The sequence below is a fragment of the Lissotriton helveticus genome, chromosome 7, assembly GCF_964261635.1.
Source record: "Lissotriton helveticus chromosome 7, aLisHel1.1, whole genome shotgun sequence".
Classification (NCBI taxonomy): Eukaryota; Metazoa; Chordata; class Amphibia; order Caudata; family Salamandridae; genus Lissotriton; species Lissotriton helveticus.
Genome location: NC_136068.1, coordinates 629705953 through 629725358, shown reverse-complemented (window position 1 = coordinate 629725358; position 19406 = coordinate 629705953). Strand labels below are relative to the sequence as shown.

At 45.1% G+C, this 19406-nt stretch overlaps 1 protein-coding gene across 1 annotated transcript in view; it reads right to left on the bottom strand.

Moving 5' to 3' along the window:
• Positions 1-567: 567 nt before the first annotated feature.
• Positions 568-19406, bottom strand: part of TBC1D10B (TBC1 domain family member 10B) — a 367011-nt gene continuing 348172 nt past the window's right edge. The window contains exon 9 of the mRNA XM_078652863.1: positions 568-3021. Coding sequence (XP_078508989.1) covers positions 2056-3021 — 966 coding nt within the window. The 3' untranslated portion in view covers positions 568-2055. The remainder of the gene's footprint in view (positions 3022-19406) is intronic.

Genomic DNA, 19406 nt, shown 5'->3' with positions numbered 1-19406 from the left:
TAACTAAGGCAGGACGTGCATAAAGGGTTCAACATGAATGGGGCTTGATTAAGATTAGGGTTAAGAAGTGAGGCTTGTGGAAGGCATGGCCTACAAGGGCTGCACTGAAAAAGGCGCTTTTCTGTATTGGCGAGGCTCATTCTTGGTGACAGCATGCACTACATGGGTATTCCCTGAAGTCATGTCCAGGGCTTGTGCAATGCATATCCTAATGGGATGGGGTTGAAAAAGGCTTATCCTACATTAGTGGGACTTGGATGTGTGCCTACATGGGTGGAGATTGGAAAAAGCATGTCCTTCATGTGCGGAGCCTGGAAAAGACATTTCCTACATGTGCAGTGCTTGGTGTACCACACCAGCAGAGCTTAGCGAAGGCATGCACAACACAGGCAAGGTTTGATGCTACCCATGGGATGTGATTAGAAAGTAAAGTCCTAGATGGTTACGGCTAGGTAAAGACTTGTCCTATTTTGGTCCACAAAGGCTTGACCTCCACAGGAAAAGCATGCCCTACAGGATCTTCATCAACATGTGTTGTGCATAGTAAGAGCTTCAGAATCATTGGGAAGGGGTGGGGTACATATGTGGAACCTGGTAACAGGTGGGTTCAGGAGTGACATCAAATTCCCATTTAGAAGTACTAAAAGACAAGTCACTCAGGAGTGAAATCCAAGAGGCCATATTATCAGGTGCAACATAAGCACATCATATGATCTGGGGTGACAATAAGAGCCTATATGTTCAGAAGTAACAGTATGCTATGGTATAGCAAGAGTCCATTTTCAGCATCGACACCAGATGTCTCCAACATCCAGGAATTTCACCCAGAGCAAGTGATTCACATTAAAACAACAACTCCAATACACCCATCATATGGTAAAGCACATGGATGGAAAGGTTTTCTTTTAGCCCTCAACCTTCACTGGAATATATGTTGGTCAATTTAACAGCAGGTTTTAGTTCTGAGTTAAACTGCCACAGAGTTGTGGCCTGAAGTTCAGCTTAAGTGAACAGCCATATGAAAGGGACAACAAAAAGGAAATAAGACATTGCAATAGCATTACAGAGCCCTTGTGCCTGTGTTTCTTAATTATAATCCTACTCGGTAACCCAATTGTGGGGGCAACTAGCTTTTCTGGGGAAGAGGACTGTTTGTGCAACAGAGCAGCAAAGACAGATCCCGCTACACAGATGCCAGAAATCCAGGTGCTAACAAACCCAAATATACTCAACTCTGCTTTCTGCCTAGTCAGATTCTTTCTCTAGTTCCTACTCTTCCACACCCATACCAAACCTCTGCAGAGGACAATACATCATTCTCACAACTTTGGTGGGGAAAAAAAAAAGTCATGTACCCCACCCAAGAATGCTATCTGTGACAGTGATTCACCATTTGAACATCGCCAGATGGCTACCATAGGCAGTCATTTGCCTTCACACATCATGAAAAATCACTCACCACACAGTGACACATTCATGGGAATGGGAACCCCATCCCGAAATCACAACATTTTCCCTAAATCGTAAACATTATCCCGCAGACTTAACAACACAATCCATTCTTACGACTTGACCCTCCCCTGCACAGGAGGGGGGAAGTTATGTAGGTGTGATAACATATCTGGTGGAGTCTGAAAAATTCTCAACTCTGTCCAACGACGGCAAGGTGGTCGAAATTAAGAACAAAATGACATTATGACAGGGTTCAGGGGAATGAAGGTGACTGAGAAGCAGACAAATATTTGTTACTGTGGAAATATTGTCAGTCTTTCAAACCTACATCATTTGATCAAGCTAGATGGAGCGTCCCAAGCTTGGTTACGTTACAATAGCAACAGGAAAATCCCACAGGGTGGAGAGATGAGTACAGACGCCCAGCAACTGGCTCTGTCACCACCTCATCTTCCCTATCTCCTGCCGTGGCACGAGTATACAACCAGTGCATCAGGTTACGACACGGGATGGCTCCTCCAACACTAACAGTGCTAGCTGCGCTGGCCAAATGAGGAACATTCCGGCCTGCCGCTCTTATCCCATATCACATCCTCTTCTACCTCAGAAGTAGGAATCCTGAACCACAGCTGCCCCAGAGCTGTCCGCAGGGTCAGACTTCTCTGAAGCTGCCACATGAGACACTGGTATGCTTGCATTGTCACTGCCACCTTCTGCCTTCTCAGAGAGGGTCGAGGCATCTCCAGTCCCTTTTTCCTGAGCCCCTGGTAGCACATCGGAAGACTCCTTCTTGCGAAAGGACATCTTTCGATCCTTCTTCAACTTGGCTTCCTCCTTTGCCTTCTCTTTGTGAAGCTTCTTCTCCTTCTCTTTTTCTAGTCTCTCTCTCTCTTTGTCCAGTCTTTCCTTCTCTTTCTGCTCTTTGGCTCGCTGCTTCTCAAGCTCTTTCTCCCGCTCTTTCTCCAGCCTCTCTCTCTCCTTGTCCTGTCTCTCTTTCTCCTTCTGCTCCTTGGCTAGCTGTTTCTCATAATCTTTATCTTTCTTGCGGTCCTTGGATTTCTTTGGCTCACCGAGGGGCATGACGTTGCCTGTGGGAGAGGGCAGAGCCGGGTGCAGTCCCTCAGATACCACCTGACCAGGAGGCATAGGTCCGAGAGTCGGCTTTTTCACTTCCCCAGCGGCCTTCTCCACCTTCCCCTTTGTCTTCTGGCCTTTGCTATTAATAATGTTATTGGCGCTCAGGTTAGTCGCGGATGGGGCGGCTGTGGGCCCAGAGGAAAGTGCCAGGTTACCAATGGAATGGGCTGGTGAAAACCCATGAGCATCTTTCTGCCCCTTGTCACGCCACCTTTCTTCTTTGGAGGCCCGCCGCAGGCTGGTCAGACTGAGGAGGCTGGAGCTCGCGGTCAGGGGTGGGTTCATGCGATGGTGTTCCTCAAAAATGGCACGTGTGCCATGGAGTCGACGTGATGGCTTGTACTGCAACTCACCACGATTCTCACGCCACTTCTTTAGCTGGGTGGTGTTCTCACGCTCAATTAAGGCCTCGGTCACGGGCAGAGCACTTATCTGCAAGAGAAAGAGAATATAATTACAATACAAACATGATGTATTAAAGCAATCATACATTAGCACAATAAGATATAAGTATTTCTAAGAGCTTGGTTACATTGCATTTCAATATTAAACAAGTTATTACGTGGTAAAGCATCGCTTGCAACTGCATCTCTATGACAAGCATTCTTATGATGTGAAGATCTGCATTACTCAGAGTCCTTGTATTCCTTGGTATCCTAAACATCCCAATAATAGAAGTGAAACCTCTGATAAGTGGTACTATGTTTAAGTCCAGGAGTCCCCAATAGCCCGCATACTTCCAGTCATTCACTGTTTCCCTGACTCTCCATAGCAACTCACAAGAAACTGGGTGGTTACTAATAAACAATGTCTATTTTGGTGTGCGGTGGGGTCAGGTATGTACACAAGTCGATACAAAAGGGGATGATGGACGGAGCGTTTGAACAAATCAAACACTCACCCCCAGTCAACTGATCTGGGTTTAATCCATCACCATTCTTTAGTTTACTCAGCCACCCCAGTTCAGACATGGCTATATGCAAATCAGTCTGACCCTGTGCCTCATAGGAACAGTCCAGCCCGAACTGCCAAGCCATGTCTTCCCTGGACCGGAAACAAGCATCCTGGGACCGGTTTCGGATTCATAATCCTCATCAGCCAGGCTATCTTGAATCCAGTGGCCAAGTGAACAAGGGACTCACGTCTGAGCATACCCTGCCACACTTAGGGCGAACAAAGCGATACAAAAGGGGATGATGGACGGAGCGTTTGAACAAATCAAACACTCACCCCCAGTCAACTGATCTGGGTTTAATCCATCACCATTCTTTAGTTCACTCAGCCACCCCAGTTCATCCCCTTTTGTATCGCTATGTACACAAGTCTCCTTAGCATCGTGAAACTCACTGTAATACAGGAGTGAGCACAATTAACTGTGGGTGTTTGAGATATTTCAATGGAGACAGAAACATCCTTTCCAGCATGAACCCTGACTTAACACGAAAAGCACTCAGCAGCTAATTCTCTCCAGCTCTCCTATCTTCAGTGTGGTCTTGCTCACTTGGGATCAGTGATGTCATTCAGCAACCTGTGGTTAAGTAAGTACAGTCTCTCCTTCATGTAGACCAGTATTTATTGCAAGAGAAATTAGTTGGATTTTCTTTGGTGTTGGAAGGAGGTGTGGGGGAGGGGTGGAAGAAGAAATTGGACGTAGCAAAAACAGCACAACAACCATTTTCTTGGGTGAGAAGAGAAGAATGCGGATGTGTAAAGAGGAAAGAACCAACATGACAAGCTAAACTTATCTAAAATTGCAGTTTTCTAAAACTATATTATATGTGTCAGTTGACCTCCTAGATTGCTTGCATTCATTAAGGACAGATACAACCATGAGCGGGCTATAATCTTACATTTAACTGCTCTCTTTTAATATCATAGTTATGACCGTTCCGGGATAGAGGTGGGTATATTTCATTATGATCCTTAACGGGCAAAGTTAAAACATCAAGAGTGGAGAATTGGGCTCTACTGCAAACACATATTGCAAGTCAAGAAGTTGCGCCAGCCATAAGCATCCTGAATAAGGCGAAAGTGTCAATCCTGAATTTGCTTACAGCTAACTTTGATAAGCAATTTGCCCATGTGCTGACTGAAAATGTGAGGGAAGTCATTAATGCTATTGTGGCAGCACAAACTCTTACTCCAACAATAATGTAGTTCACTGCCTTCTTATTATCAAAGTCTGGTAAAAACAAAAGTCTCCAGACTCACGAAGGCACATTTCACTTCTGAATGTGAAAGGCACATTTCTGAATAAATGTCTAGTGGCAAGACTAGACAAGGTGATGGCTTAACTAGTAAATTCAAATCAGACAATATATATATATATGAGGGGTTGCCAATGGGGAATAACACAAAATAATGAATTCACCTAATGAGATGTGAAGCACAGCAGTAAAAGGAGACATTCAAAAGAGTGGATTGGACATTTTAGATGATATGTTGATGGAAATGAGATTTGAAGACCACTTCATAAGACAGGTAACAGTGACCTACAAGTCATCTCCCACTGGAGTTAGTGTGAATGGGCAGCTTTTCCCCTGGCTCTTAGGGTGGACGAGAATGTGCAGTAGTAGGGCAATACAAGGCATCAAATTGTGGAGGAATGTTTTCAAACATGTTCATTGATCATATCCTGGCCTCTATTATTGAGCTTGAAGTTTACTTGCCTGCACTATTGGTCTCACATTTTAAGATCAATATAACAGTTTAAGCGAATACCTTACCTGAGGATCATGTGGGTATTACAATATCCCAGAAGGCAGGCAGATATCTCGCTTGAACAATGAGGCAATTAAATGTAGAGGTACTGAAATACAGTATGGAATTGTAGAATATAGCTTGGGAGGTCTTCACAACAGGCAGATTTTATGGGTCAGAATTCTTACAAGGGTTTCTCTTCCTTTGAGAAATTTCACTTTAGTAGCCTCAGGAGATGAAACTCCAAGTGACATTCAAAAACTACATTTAGGAGGGGCCTAAAGAGAACAGTTCTTCGCTGGTATAGGCTTCAGCCATGCTATCCCAAATCTTAAATGGTACTGTCTGGGGCACAATTGAGTTTTATGCATGACCGGGTTAAGAAAGATGCATAAAAGCCCAGGAGTTTCCTTCACTATACGCCTTAAGAATCGCAACTTTTTGAGGTCCATGAGATCGGAAACAATTAAAAGCTAAGAACCTCTATGTCTCACCATTTTATAGAACAATGTAAGCATGGAACTAAATTGGCATTAAACAGAGACCTAAAAACTTTACTTCATTCTCCTTTACATCTCTGCTCGGAAATTCAGACTTTCTTCCTGAGGATGGCTAATAGGGAATGTTATGTTAAAAATATTTATACAGCGCACGGACACCAGGTGGTTTCATGGCGCTAGCAGCGAAGAAGGCGATGATGGAAGCGTTATTACTCATAGGCTTGCCGAAACAGATGGTTTTTCAGAAGTTTCCTAAATGAGGCGTAGCTAGGAGTAAGTCTGAGTTCGCTCGGGAGTGCATTCCCTAGCCTAGGGGCCAAGAGGGAGAAACGGAGTCCACCATGTTTTTTCCGCTTAAAAGCTGGAGTGATAAGCAGGTTATGGTGAGAGGAGCGAAGATCGCGGGAGGGGGCATACCGATGGATCCTAGAGGCGATAAAGGCAGGGCCCTGATCAGATAATGCCTTAAAGATGGTACAGCCAAGTTTGAAAATGCAGCGTTTGTCCATCGGGAGCCAGTGAAGGTTCCTCAGCAACGGGGAAACATGTTGGAATTTGGGTTGACGAAAAACGAGCCTGGCTGCTTGATTTTGCACCAGTTGCAAACGGTGTAGCTGGTAGGCTGGAATGCCAACATAGAGAGCGTTGGCGTAGTCAATACGGGAAGTGACCAGGGCCATGATGACAAGTGAAAGAGCCTCCGTAGTCAGGAACCTGCAGATTTAACGAATTCTGCGTAGATGGAAAAAGCAAGAGGAAGTGACATCATTGATCTGAGGTTTCATAGATAGATCTTTACAAATGATGACACCGAGACTCTTAACAGAGTCTGCCGGTAGGGGGGTAGTGCCTAAAGAGGATGGCCAGAAGCTAGAGTTCCAAGGGTTAGCAGGCCCACCAGTTAAGACAAGGTCTGTTTTGTCTGGATTGAGTTTCAGCTGGCTATGGTACATCCATTCACTAATAGAGAGCATGGTATATTGAAAGTTAGTGCAGGATGCAGTGGTGGAATCAAGATTGAATACCAGCTGAAGGTCATCGGCATAGTTAAAGATAGTAACCGGGCTATTGCGAAGGGAAACGATCAAAGGTTGCATGTATATATTGAACAGGAGGGGCGATAAGGCGGAGCCCTGAAGGACTCCGCAAGTCAGACTGAGTTGTGATGCCGAAAATGTAGACTAATGAACCGTCTGGGAGCGCTAAAATAAAAAAGATCTGATCCACTTAAGCGCCGAGCCCTGAATACCGGCATTGTTGACACGGTCGATCAGGAGTTCGTGATCGACCGTGTCAAAAGCTGCCGATAAATCCAAAAGCACAAGTGCCTGACAGATATTATTATCAGCTCCTTTCCTGAGCTCGTCCATCACAGCCAAGATGACGGATTCAGTAGAATGAGCTGGCCTAAAGCCCGCCGGTTGAGAGTCAAGGAACTGAGAGTTCTCGATAAATAAGCTTAGGCAGTTAGTAACATGGGCCTCTAAGATCTTACCAAGGTAGAAAAGCAGAGAGATAGGTCGGAAATTACTTAATACCGAGGGGTCAGCATTGGGCTTTTTCAGGATGGGGACAACTGCGGCACGTTTAAAGGAATCTAGGACAATGCCTGTAGCTTGGGATTTATTAAGGAGTGCAAGCGGAGGATCAGGACAGGCAAGAAAAGCCTCCTTAAGGATCTGGGGAGGGCAACAGTCATTAGGCGAGCCGGAACTTACTTTATTGAGTAAGGCCAAAAAATCTATTTTGGAAATTAAGGGAAAAGAGTCTAGTGAGAGAGTTCTTGCAAGGTAAGGCCGGAGCGGTAGGGGAGGAAGAAATGGGGATATTATTTTTAATAACAGCAATTTTGTTGATAAAATAAGAATTAATAGAGTCCTGGGTACTGGGGACAGAAGTAACCAGTAAAGAATGGAATTCTTCCATATTAGCCCGTTTCCAGTTTCGAGCTAAGAGATTACTGACAGGAGGCGGAAGAGTGAGGGAGACGTGAGCCAGAGTGAAGGAAATAAAGGAATGGTCGGACCAAGGACAAGGGGAAATTAAAGGGGAAGTGATGTCAATGTTTGAAGTCCAAACTTGGTCCAAAATGTTTCCCTTGGTATGAGTGGCTACATGAACGTGTTGAGAGCAGTTCATACCCAGAAGGAGGTCTGAAAATTCCGCCGAGAGGTTACTTTCGCGAACGTCCGTGGGCCAATAGTTAAAGTCCCCAATGATGATAATCCTGGCATGGTTAATTACCATTTGGGAGATTAGGTCGCCAAAGAGGCGACCCAATATGAAAAATAGAGGAGGAATGCACCGAGGTGACCAACCTCTTTAATAATGGGTTATCAAATTCATAAAATAGATGAAACTTGACTATGGGTTCCCGGAAATTGAAAGGTTTGATGTGTGCAGGTAAGGCACTTGGTTCTACATACAACAGTGAAGCAGGGCCACTGGAAATCACTCAATTTCATGGATAGCAAGACTTCCAATATGGTTTCCCAAAATATATATTTGTTAGGATTCTGACCATGTACATGGCAGTGGGTGTCACCAGCTATACATATTTCTGAGCATTTGAAGCAATGCATGGGTATTTCAGATGCTGTCTGGGTATATGTTGGATGCGCTTGAAAATCTGATGGCATATCTGAACACTAGAGGCTGTAATTGGACATTAAGGCTTGACCCTTGTTATTTTGGCCTTCTGTCTGAACAAGTTACTTACCTTCGGTAACGATAGATCTTTAAGAAACATAGGCCAGTTATAGATTCGCTACCATAGAATTTCCGCCAGGCTGGATCTGGACAGTTTTTCGTCAGCAGTACCCCTGCGCGTCAGAAGGTGGCGTTGGTCGACTGCGTTCGTCATAGTGGTCTCCGGGATGACGTTGCGGTAGTTACATAGATGCCACCCTCGCGCGCTGACGTCTGGTCTGTACATGACTTTCCAAACCAGAAGCGCAGAGCCATGCAAGACACTGACCACTGGTGCACAAAACTAGGGCCCTGAAAGGATGACCTTAACCCTAAAAGTCAGTTCGAAGAATTCCCCTTTCACTCATGGGGCGCATTGCCATAATGAAAATGGTAATTCTCCCAAGATTCTTCTTTTTATTTAGCGCTATTCCGATGGTGCTGTCGAAAGCTTTCTTTCAGACTCTGACACAGCTTATGGTTAAGCTTGCCTGGGCGGGCAAACAGCCCAGAGTGCGGTGGTCTCATATACTCGCCCTCCATGCCAATAGAATGGGCCCTCTGGCTTTCGCCGCTTACAGAGCGTGGCGTAATCTAAGTGCTACACAGCCTGGCCATCTCCACAATGGGAGACCTGTTTTTAGATGGCACGGTTAAGAAGTGGGACCAGGTGGTGACGGGCATAGTCCATAGCTCACTGTTGCTGAAGTTCCAGTATCTTAGGGTCCGCAGCGCTCTTCTGGAATTGTTGCGACCTGATTTGGCGGAGCCACCGGTGGTTCCGGAACTCACGTATGTAATCAAGGCAGAGTCACCTCGCAAGCTCGTGAAAGCGCTATATAAGACTGCAATGACACATAGGGAGCACCAGTACATGAAAGCCAGGACCGCCTGGCAACAGGACTTGCAGACCACTGTCGATGACGACATGTGGAGATACTGCTGCACGAGTACGAAAAGGATATCGCTAAATGGTAGGCATAGATTGATTCATTTTAAGTTTCTCCAGAGGGTTTATTATACCTCCGAGCGACTGCATAGATATGGCCTCCGGCGCAATGTGAACGTTGCCGCGTGCAGGTCGCGGATTTTTTGCATCTGGCGTGGACTTGCCCGGGGGTCAGTAAATATTGGAATGGCGTCTACACGGAATTGAACGAGATCCTCGGAATAGACTTGACACCTGATCCGGCGTTGGAGCTAATTAGATATTCCAAGTCTCTGCCGGTAGCCGTTAGGCGCCTTGCGGACATGGGAATGCTGATTGCCAGGCGCGTGCTGGCGTTATGCTGGATTAGAGGGCCTCTGCCCACGGTGAAAAGATGGGCGCACGACATGCTGTACTGCTGCACTCAATCGGAGCATTACAGTGAGCTATTTCCACCAACCAGTCATCCGAAGAACTTCTGGGGTCTCTACCAGACGCGCCTACAGGCCGGGGAACTGGACGTGGCGGTTGAGGAGGGGCGCACTCGGAGGAGATGCAACCTACTGAAGCGGAATAGTTCATGGCTCGACGGAGCAGTCCTAGATGTTGACTCAGGGGGCGGGAGTTTGTGAGGATGGTGGATAGGAGTAGGGTTGCTCTTGTTTAGCACCTTAGAGTAATACCCGGTTGTTAGGTAGCGAGGGGTTAGAACAGGACCTCCCCATAGCATGTGGCCAAGGCGTAGGATGGAGAGCTTTGTCCATTATGGCACTTTCGAGACAGCAGACTAGTCTAGATTTAGATGTAGGCAGAAGCGGACATTTTGGAACTGAGTGGGGATAGATGTGCATGGTGGGGGGGGGGGCGGGGAGGTGTTTCTTTTGAGTTCTTATGTTGTGTTCGGACCTTCTTGGGGACATGATTGGCAGACGTAGCGGAACAAGGTATGCACACTACTGGATACCGTAGGGTTCTCCTAGGGATGTGACATGACTTTATCCTTCCGATGATACCCCTTGTGTTTTTGTTTCACACTCTTGAATTATTTCGCATCCGGACCTCCGGGTTGTCGGCTGAATGGCTGTGTTGTACTGGATACGTTTTGTTATTTCTCCTTGACATTTCGAGCGGCCAGCCTCCGGGTTGTAGGCCATGTGCTGTGTACGACATGCGCAATATCCAATAAAGGGCTTTAAAATAAAAAAAAATAAAAAAAGTCAGTTCAAAGAACGGGGAGGATGGGTGGGGCGGTAAGGAATCTATAACTAACCTACGTTTCTTACAGATATATAGTTACCGAAGGTAAGTAACTTTTTCATCTGAAAGAAACAGTTAGTTATAGATTTCTTACCTTAGAATAGATACCCCGGCAATACCAACGCCGGAGGTGGGTCTGCAAACTAAGGGGTTCATTAGGATTGCGGTTTTCCAGCACCCTCCGGGCCGGCGGAAGCCACCGCCGGCCCAGAGGATGCGGGAAAACCGCCGGGGAGGTACAAAAGACCCACCGCCAAATTAGGATGGCGGTGGGTCTCAAAATCGGTCCGCAGCTTTTCCGCCGCGGTCGCCTTCCGACCGCGGCGGATTCTCCGCCGTGGAAAGGCGTACGGTGATTTCTTTGGGGGCGCGTTGCGGGCCCCCAGGGTGATTGGGGGGGGTGGGGGGTGCACATGGGGGGGTACCTATGGTACCCACATTTGCGTGCACGAAGCGGCAGGCACCGCGCGGTGCCTGCCGCTTTGTGCATGCAAATGCTAAGCATGCAAATTTAACCTTGCGGCGGGTTCTGCTTCAAGCAGCACCCGCCGCAATGTTAAATATTGAGGATGTGACCGCCAGGCTGGCGGTCACATCCTAATTGCACTGGAGGGACCGCCGCTGCCCCTGCGGACGGTCCCTCCTCCTCTAGGGTGGCGGACGGACGCAAGTCTGTCATCCTAATGAGCCCCTTGGTTCACACCAGAAAGTCCTGGAGAACAGAACAGCCAAAGAAGCAGTATGTTGCAAAGTCATCCTGTGCCCTGGGCACCTCCCAACCTTTTGCTGACTGATGCTGGTGGTAACTGATTTTGACTGACCCCGGGCTCTGCCTAACTAGGCCCAGGGCCAGTGCCAAGCTGAAAGGAACACATTAGAATACAGTTAAAACACCTAACATACACTACGGTACACTGTTATGGTGGGGTACCTCTGTAATTGGCATGACCTACACCCCATAAGGCCCTAGTATATAGTAGTAGTTGAGGAGGTAGGTCCCAGGACGCAGGGTCAGCAGGACCATATATTATATTTAAGAAACAACAAAATGCCGACCCCACCACTATTCAAATGCTCATCAGTCTGAGCAAACAAATCAGACTAGATTCATGATTTGTTTGGTATATTTTATTTATACCTTTTGCTTTTAGAAATTTTAAATGCTTAAAAATGAACATATGTCTGAGAAAGACACCCTACATTTAACATTCTACAAAAATGACATTCTACAAAAATGACACCAACATAACTCAATTATAAAACAACCACAAAACACAATATGCCTTGTTCAACAAAAAATAAATCTTTACATGTATTCAAAAGAACAACAATATTTCACAATACTCCAACTCAATGATAGAGACACGTTTCAAAGAAGAAATCAAGGAACACCGATTAATTCAGAACATTAATCAAGATCAGAACTTAATCCTGTATGAGTCATGTATTCCTTGTATTCTGCCGACGCGTTTCGAAACCGTGGACAAAGTGCACGGAATCTCATCAGGGCTCAATCAATGGGGTTCTGTGAGGTGTTTTAAAAAAGAAAAAAGAAAAAAGAGAGCACTATGTCACCAACCTTCATTCAGTACTGGGTGACCAACCCACCTCCCCCTGTGGTAGCCCTCCTGTACCTGTTTATGAATCAGGAGCAATTGTCGCGGTGATCCTATGATGTCATCAATTTGTCAAAACAGTGTTATCTGCAAGATAACAATGCACTAAGTATATGGAGTTATAATCAAGTACGTCTGGTGTATACTAGGAAAGAAAAAAGACATTCATACCTTGGACGGGTCTATATAATCCTCCCTTTCCAGTGATTTAATTTATTGATGTGTTTTCAGCCTCGGAGCATAGCGTGTAGTATTGCCTCTGCCGCGATCTTAGTCTACAGCGGCACCTCTTAATGTGTAAACAAACAGCGTTCTAGACGGGACAGAGAGCGGGACTTTAGTCTATTTGTAGTCATTGCCCAAATGGTTTCTACATGTAGGGCAATACTGAAGAGTACAAAAAAGACGAGTACAAGAAAGATGGGCTCCCACGCCCATTTACCTGCGCTCGAATGCTTCTGCGCTTCTGCTTCGCTCTCCTAGCTGGTGTGTGTCTTCCAGAGCAGTCGGCGAGGAGACGCCTTCCCGCTCGTGTATTCCAAGAGTCACCTCGCACTAGGGAATAGAAACTAATTACTGTTCCGTTCTCTCTAGCAAAACGGGTTTCTAAATGCGCTTGCTTACGCGGAGGCTTACCGTTTTAGTCATGCGCCCAAAGCTGTCCAAATGCTTCAAAAACAGCAGCCGCCATTTTTTTGGGAGGCGGGGATATAGGCAAAAGCCCAGCGCTTGGGCTTGTGGTACCTGTAGTCAAAGTTGAAATTCTGATAGAGACAAGTACGTCTCAAAAGTCAGATGGAGCACATCAAACACACAGGCAATCGGGAAAATGTATAGCCTTGAGACCTCAGACATACTGTTCAGTCCGGTCTGGGCACTGTTGAACCTCATAATTAAATAGGCCTCTTTCCGTAATAAAATCTCTTCAATGTCAACATGACCTTTTCCCATGGGCATTGTAAAAAGTACTGTCCACGTGAAATCAGTTTCCGCATGTTCCTGGTCAACAAAATGTTGGACCATGGGGGCAGTGAGTACTTTATTTTTGAGCGTAAACGACATTTTGTTTTGCAATTTGAAAAGCCTTTATTGGTCCATTTCACGTTTTTATGTTGGAATTCACTCCCCTCGAGACAGGACCCACATGACACACAATTACCGCATTTGTGATGTCCAACTATGGGTTTGAGTCCCCATTTCGAAAGTAGATCTTGCTTGGGTCTAGGTGTTCTTATGTCTGCACGAACCACATGTTGACCAATGCTTCTGTTCTTTTTGTAAGCGAAAATGGGCCGCGGAAAGGGACACTCCAATTCCTCCAATTCTCCAGACCCCTTCTCTAACATCGCCCTCAGTACCTCTGCACAACAGCAGAATAAATCCGATAAACTGACCAGACTCAGCAAAAAACATATCCGCACGGAATTACATGGTCATTTTTTGCTTAGGCATCTAAGGGGAGGCACAATCCCCTGGGGTCTCCAGGTGAAGAATGTACCGGTAATATTCACTGAGGACGCGGAGTATAAAAAAGGCTTCAGTTGCATCAACACTAAGTGTAGCCGGGACCTGATGGTCCACACAATCGAGACAGCACAACGACTCTGTCAGAAAGAACTAGAAGAGATTCAGGAACTCACCAAAAATATCTTGGAAAGTTCTGTGGTGCCTGACGCTAAAGCACTGATAGAGAAAATAGAAAAGGAGATTTTGTCCTTCAGGGACAACACAATCAACAACAAAACCTCCCAATACGAGAGAGATAGCAAATCCTTCAGCTTAGAAAAGGCATATCCTTTTCTGAAGGACGATTATTACGCCCAGGCTGACTCACGTGGAGCACTTCAAAAATACCAGGGTCGATCACGGAATCGGTTTAAGACCTTCTCAGAAACATCCTCCTCATCTGACTCCTCTGGGCCTGACCCAAAAAGTAACCCCAATAAGAAGGTTTCTTTTTTAGACAAGAACCAACAGGGCAAGACAAGATACAAAGTTCCGTGGGAGATGCGCACGCGCCGGAACCACTACCAGTCATAGCAGCCGCAACTAATATAGTCAACCTGTCCTCCAAAATACTCACTAAGGACGAGGAATCAGTGCTAAATTTGGGACTCAAATTTGTTCCTAGCCAACAAACGGACTACACGAAAATAAAGATGGAAATGATAGCTTTTTGCCGTAAAATACGACTAAAGGCTTTTTTTGCAAACCAGCAACCAAGTGTGAATAGTGAGACAACTGGGCTTAGAAATAAGTCGAACTTTATTCCAAGCCAAAACATTCCTAAACAAGTGTATGCCTTTGAGCAAATTGTAATTTCGTCCATTAACAAATTTGAGAAAAGCAAAAAGTATGTTCCACCGAATGTGAGTAAAGGACAAAGGCAAGCATTGAAGTATTTACAAGAAGATCAATCTATTTTGATTAAACCAGCAGATAAGGGTGGGGCCGTGGTGATATGGCCGAAAGACAAATATCTGCTGGAAGGCCAGCTGCAAGTTGACAACGTGACTTGGTACAGGAAGCTACAGGGAGACCCTGTCAAGGAGATTCAGGGAGCGATAATGGATCTAGTTCAGGAGGGCAGGGAGAGTGGATATGTAGGAGTGAAAGAAAGTGAATATCTTGTGAAGAAGTTCCCACGCACCCCGGTGTTATATCTCCTGCCGAAAATCCATAAAAATCTGACTGACCCCCCGGGGCGACCAATCGTCTCGGGATGTGATTCCTGTTTGGAGCCTATCTCCAAATACATTGACTTCTTTTTAAAGCCTTTTGTAAGCGGAGTGCGGTCCTATCTAAAGGACACTACCGATTTCCTTCTAAAGATTGAGGACATCGAGTTTGACCCTGGATCTGAAATTATGGTCACCATGGACGTTACGTCCTTATACACACAGATCCCTCAAGACGAGGCGCTTGAGGTGATTGAGATGTATTTGGAGACCCGCGAAAGGCCACATAGAGTACCGACAAAATGTATTTTGCAACTTGCAGAATTGACACTGAAAAAGAATTATTTTCGTTTTGATGATCAATTTTATATGCAAATCAAGGGGACAGCCATGGGTTGTCCCTATGCTCCGGAGGTAGCCATATTGTTTATGGCACAATATGAACAAAGGTTCATTGAAAACAATAATCCCTTTCAAAAAAACATCAGACAGTGGCTACGGTATATCGATGACGTGTGGCTCCTGTGGCAGGGGAGCCACACGGAACTGATTGCCTTCCACCAGTGGCTGAATAATAAACACCAGGATATTAAATTCTCTCTAGAACAAAGCAAAAGTTCCATGACCTTTCTAGATGTTGAAATCACTTGCAGAGAGGGACATCTTAAAACCTCCCTTTTCCGCAAGAAGACAGATAAGAACACGATTCTCCATCATCGGAGTGCCCATCCACGTAACTTGAGAAGCAACCTACCATATGGGCAACTGCTTCGCATACGCAGAAACTGCTCAAGCATAGAGGACTTTGACCACCATGCACACAGGTTCTGCGAAGAGATGACTACCCGTGGATATCCCAAAAAGATGCTCAAACACTCATACAAGAGGGCACGCTATACGCCAAGGGAGTGTTTACTACAAAATAAAGTGAAACGTGACCTGGAACAAATGGTATGCGTCACGACCTTTGGACCAGACACCCACCGGATAAGACAAATGGTCCTTAAAAACTGGCATTTATTGGAGGAATTGGAGTGTCCTTTTCCGCGGCCCATTTTCGCTTACAAAAAGAACAGAAGCATTGGTCAACATGTGGTTCGTGCAGACATAAGAACACCTAGACCCAAGCAAGATCTACTTTCGAAATGGGGACTCAAACCCATAGTTGGACATCACAAATGCGGTAATTGTATGTCATGTGGGTCCTGTCTCGAGGGGAGTGAATTCCAAAATAAAAACGTGAAATGGACCAATAAAGGCTTTTCAAATTGCAAAACAAAAAATGTCGTTTACGCTATCATTTGTGGTTGCCAGAAATTGTATATTGGCAAGACTAACCAGCAAGTGAACACAAGGATGACACAACACCGTTCGCGGATCAAAAATAAAGTACTCACTGCCCCCATGGTCCAACATTTTGTTGACCAGGAACATGCGGAAACTGATTTCACGTGGACAGTACTTTTTACAATGCCCATGGGAAAAGGTCATGTTGACATTGAAGAGATTTTATTACGGAAAGAGGCCTATTTAATTATGAGGTTCAACAGTGCCCAGACCGGACTGAACAGTATGTCTGAGGTCTCAAGGCTATACATTTTCCCGATTGCCTGTGTGTTTGAAGTGCTCCATCTGACTTTTGAGACGTACTTGTCTCTATCAGAATTTCAACTTTGACTACAGGTACCACAAGCCCAAGCGCTGGGCTTTTGCCTGTATCCCCGCCTCCCAAAAAAATGGCGGCTGCGGTTTTTGAAGCATTTGGACAGCTTTGGGCGCATGACTAAAACGGTAAGCCTCCGCGTAAGCAAGCGCATTTAGAAACCCGTTTTGCTAGAGAGAACGGAACAGTAATTAGTTTCTATTCCCTAGTGCGAGGTGACTCTTGGAATACACGAGCGGGAAGGCGTCTCCTCGCCGACTGCTCTGGAAGACACACACCAGCTAGGAGAGCGAAGCAGAAGCGCAGAAGCATTCGAGCGCAGGTAAATGGGCGTGGGAGCCCATCTTTCTTGTACTCATCTTTTTTGTACTCTTCAGTATTGCCCTACATGTAGAAACCACTTGGGAAATGACTACAAATAGACTAAAGTCCCGCTCTCTGTCCCGTCTAGAACGCTGTTTGTTTACACATTAAGAGGTGCCGCTGTAGACTAAGATCGCGGCGGAGGCAATACTACACGCTATGCTCCGAGGCTGAAAACACATCAATAAATTAAATCACTGGAAAGGGAGGATTATATAGACCCGTCCAAGGTATGAATGTCTTTTTTCTTTCCTAGTATACACCAGACGTACTTGATTATAACTCCATATACTTAGTGCATTGTTATCTTGCAGATAACACTGTTTTGACAAATTGATGACATCATAGGATCACCGCGACAATTGCTCCTGATTCATAAACAGGTACAGGAGGGCTACCACAGGGGGAGGTGGGTTGGTCACCCAGTACTGAATGAAGGTTGGTGACATAGTGCTCTCTTTTTTCTTTTTTCTTTTTTAAAACACCTCACAGAACCCCATTGATTGAGCCCTGATGAGATTCCGTGCACTTTGTCCACGGTTTCGAAACGCGTCGGCAGAATACAAGGAATACATGACTCATACAGGATTAAGTTCTGATCTTGATTAATGTTCTGAATTAATCTGTGTTCCTTGATTTCTTCTTTGAAACGTGTCTCTATCATTGAGTTGGAGTATTGTGAAATATTGTTGTTCTTTTGAATACATGTAAAGATTTATTTTTTGTTTAACAAGGCATATTGTGTTTTGTGTTTGTTTTATAATTGAGTTATGTTGGTGTCATTTTTGTAGAATGTCATTTTTGTAGAATGTTAAATGTAGGGTGTCTTTCTCAGACATATGTTCATTTTTAAGCATTTAAAATTTCTAAAAGCAAAAGGTATAAATAAAATATACCAAACAAATCTTGAATCTAGTCTGATTTGTTTGCTCAGACTGATGAGCATTTGAATAGTGGTGGGGTCGGCATTTTGTTGTTTCTTAAATATAATATATGGTCCTGCTGACCCTGCGTCCTGGGACCTACCTCCTTAACTACTCAAGTTCAGGGCGGGTTCATTGACCCGCGAGAGGGATAAGGGCATCAAAGTAACACGTGTTCCTTAACTCGTTGCTCCATTTGTGTTTGGAAGGGTTTTCCTTCCTAAGGGTATGTCGGAGAAAGACACTATCATTTTCAGAGAGCCATATCAAGTCCTTATTGGATTCAGACCCCTTCTCTAACATCGCCCTCAGTACCTCTGCACAACAGCAGAAGGAGTCCGATAAACTGACCAGACTCAGCAAAAAACATATCCGCACGGAATTACATGGTCATTTTTTGCTTAGGCATCTAAGGGGAGGCACAATCCCCTGGGGTCTCCAGGTGAAGAATGTACCGGTAATATTCACTGAGGACGCGGAGTATAAAAAAGGCTTCAGTTGCATCAACACTAAGTGTAGCCGGGACCTGATGGTCCACACAATCGAGACAGCACAACGACTCTGTCAGAAAGAACTAGAAGAGATTCAGGAACTCACCAAAAATATCTTGGAAAGTTCTGTGGTGCCTGACGCTAAAGCACTGATAGAGAAAATAGAAAAGGAGATTTTGTCCTTCAGGGACAACACAATCAACAACAAAACCTCCCAATACGAGAGAGATAGCAAATCCTTCAGCTTAGAAAAGGCATATCCTTTTCTGAAGGACGATTATTACGCCCAGGCTGACTCACGTGGAGCACTTCAAAAATACCAGGGTCGATCACGGAATCGGTTTAAGACCTTCTCAGAAACATCCTCCTCATCTGACTCCTCTGGGCCTGACCCAAAAAGTAACCCCAATAAGAAGGTTTCTTTTTTAGACAAGAACCAACAGGGCAAGACAAGATACAAAGTTCCGTGGGAGATGCGCACGCGCCGGAACCACTACCAGTCATAGCAGCCGCAACTAATATAGTCAACCTGTCCTCCAAAATACTCACTAAGGACGAGGAATCAGTGCTAAATTTGGGACTCAAATTTGTTCCTAGCCAACAAACGGACTACACGAAAATAAAGATGGAAATGATAGCTTTTTGCCGTAAAATACGACTAAAGGCTTTTTTTGCAAACCAGCAACCAAGTGTGAATAGTGAGACAACTGGGCTTAGAAATAAGTCGAACTTTATTCCAAGCCAAAACATTCCTAAACAAGTGTATGCCTTTGAGCAAATTGTAATTTCGTCCATTAACAAATTTGAGAAAAGCAAAAAGTATGTTCCACCGAATGTGAGTAAAGGACAAAGGCAAGCATTGAAGAATTTACAAGAAGATCAATCTATTTTGATTAAACCAGCAGATAAGGGTGGGGCCGTGGTGATATGGCCGAAAGACAAATATCTGCTGGAAGGCCAGCTGCAAGTTGACAACGTGACTTGGTACAGGAAGCTACAGGGAGACCCTG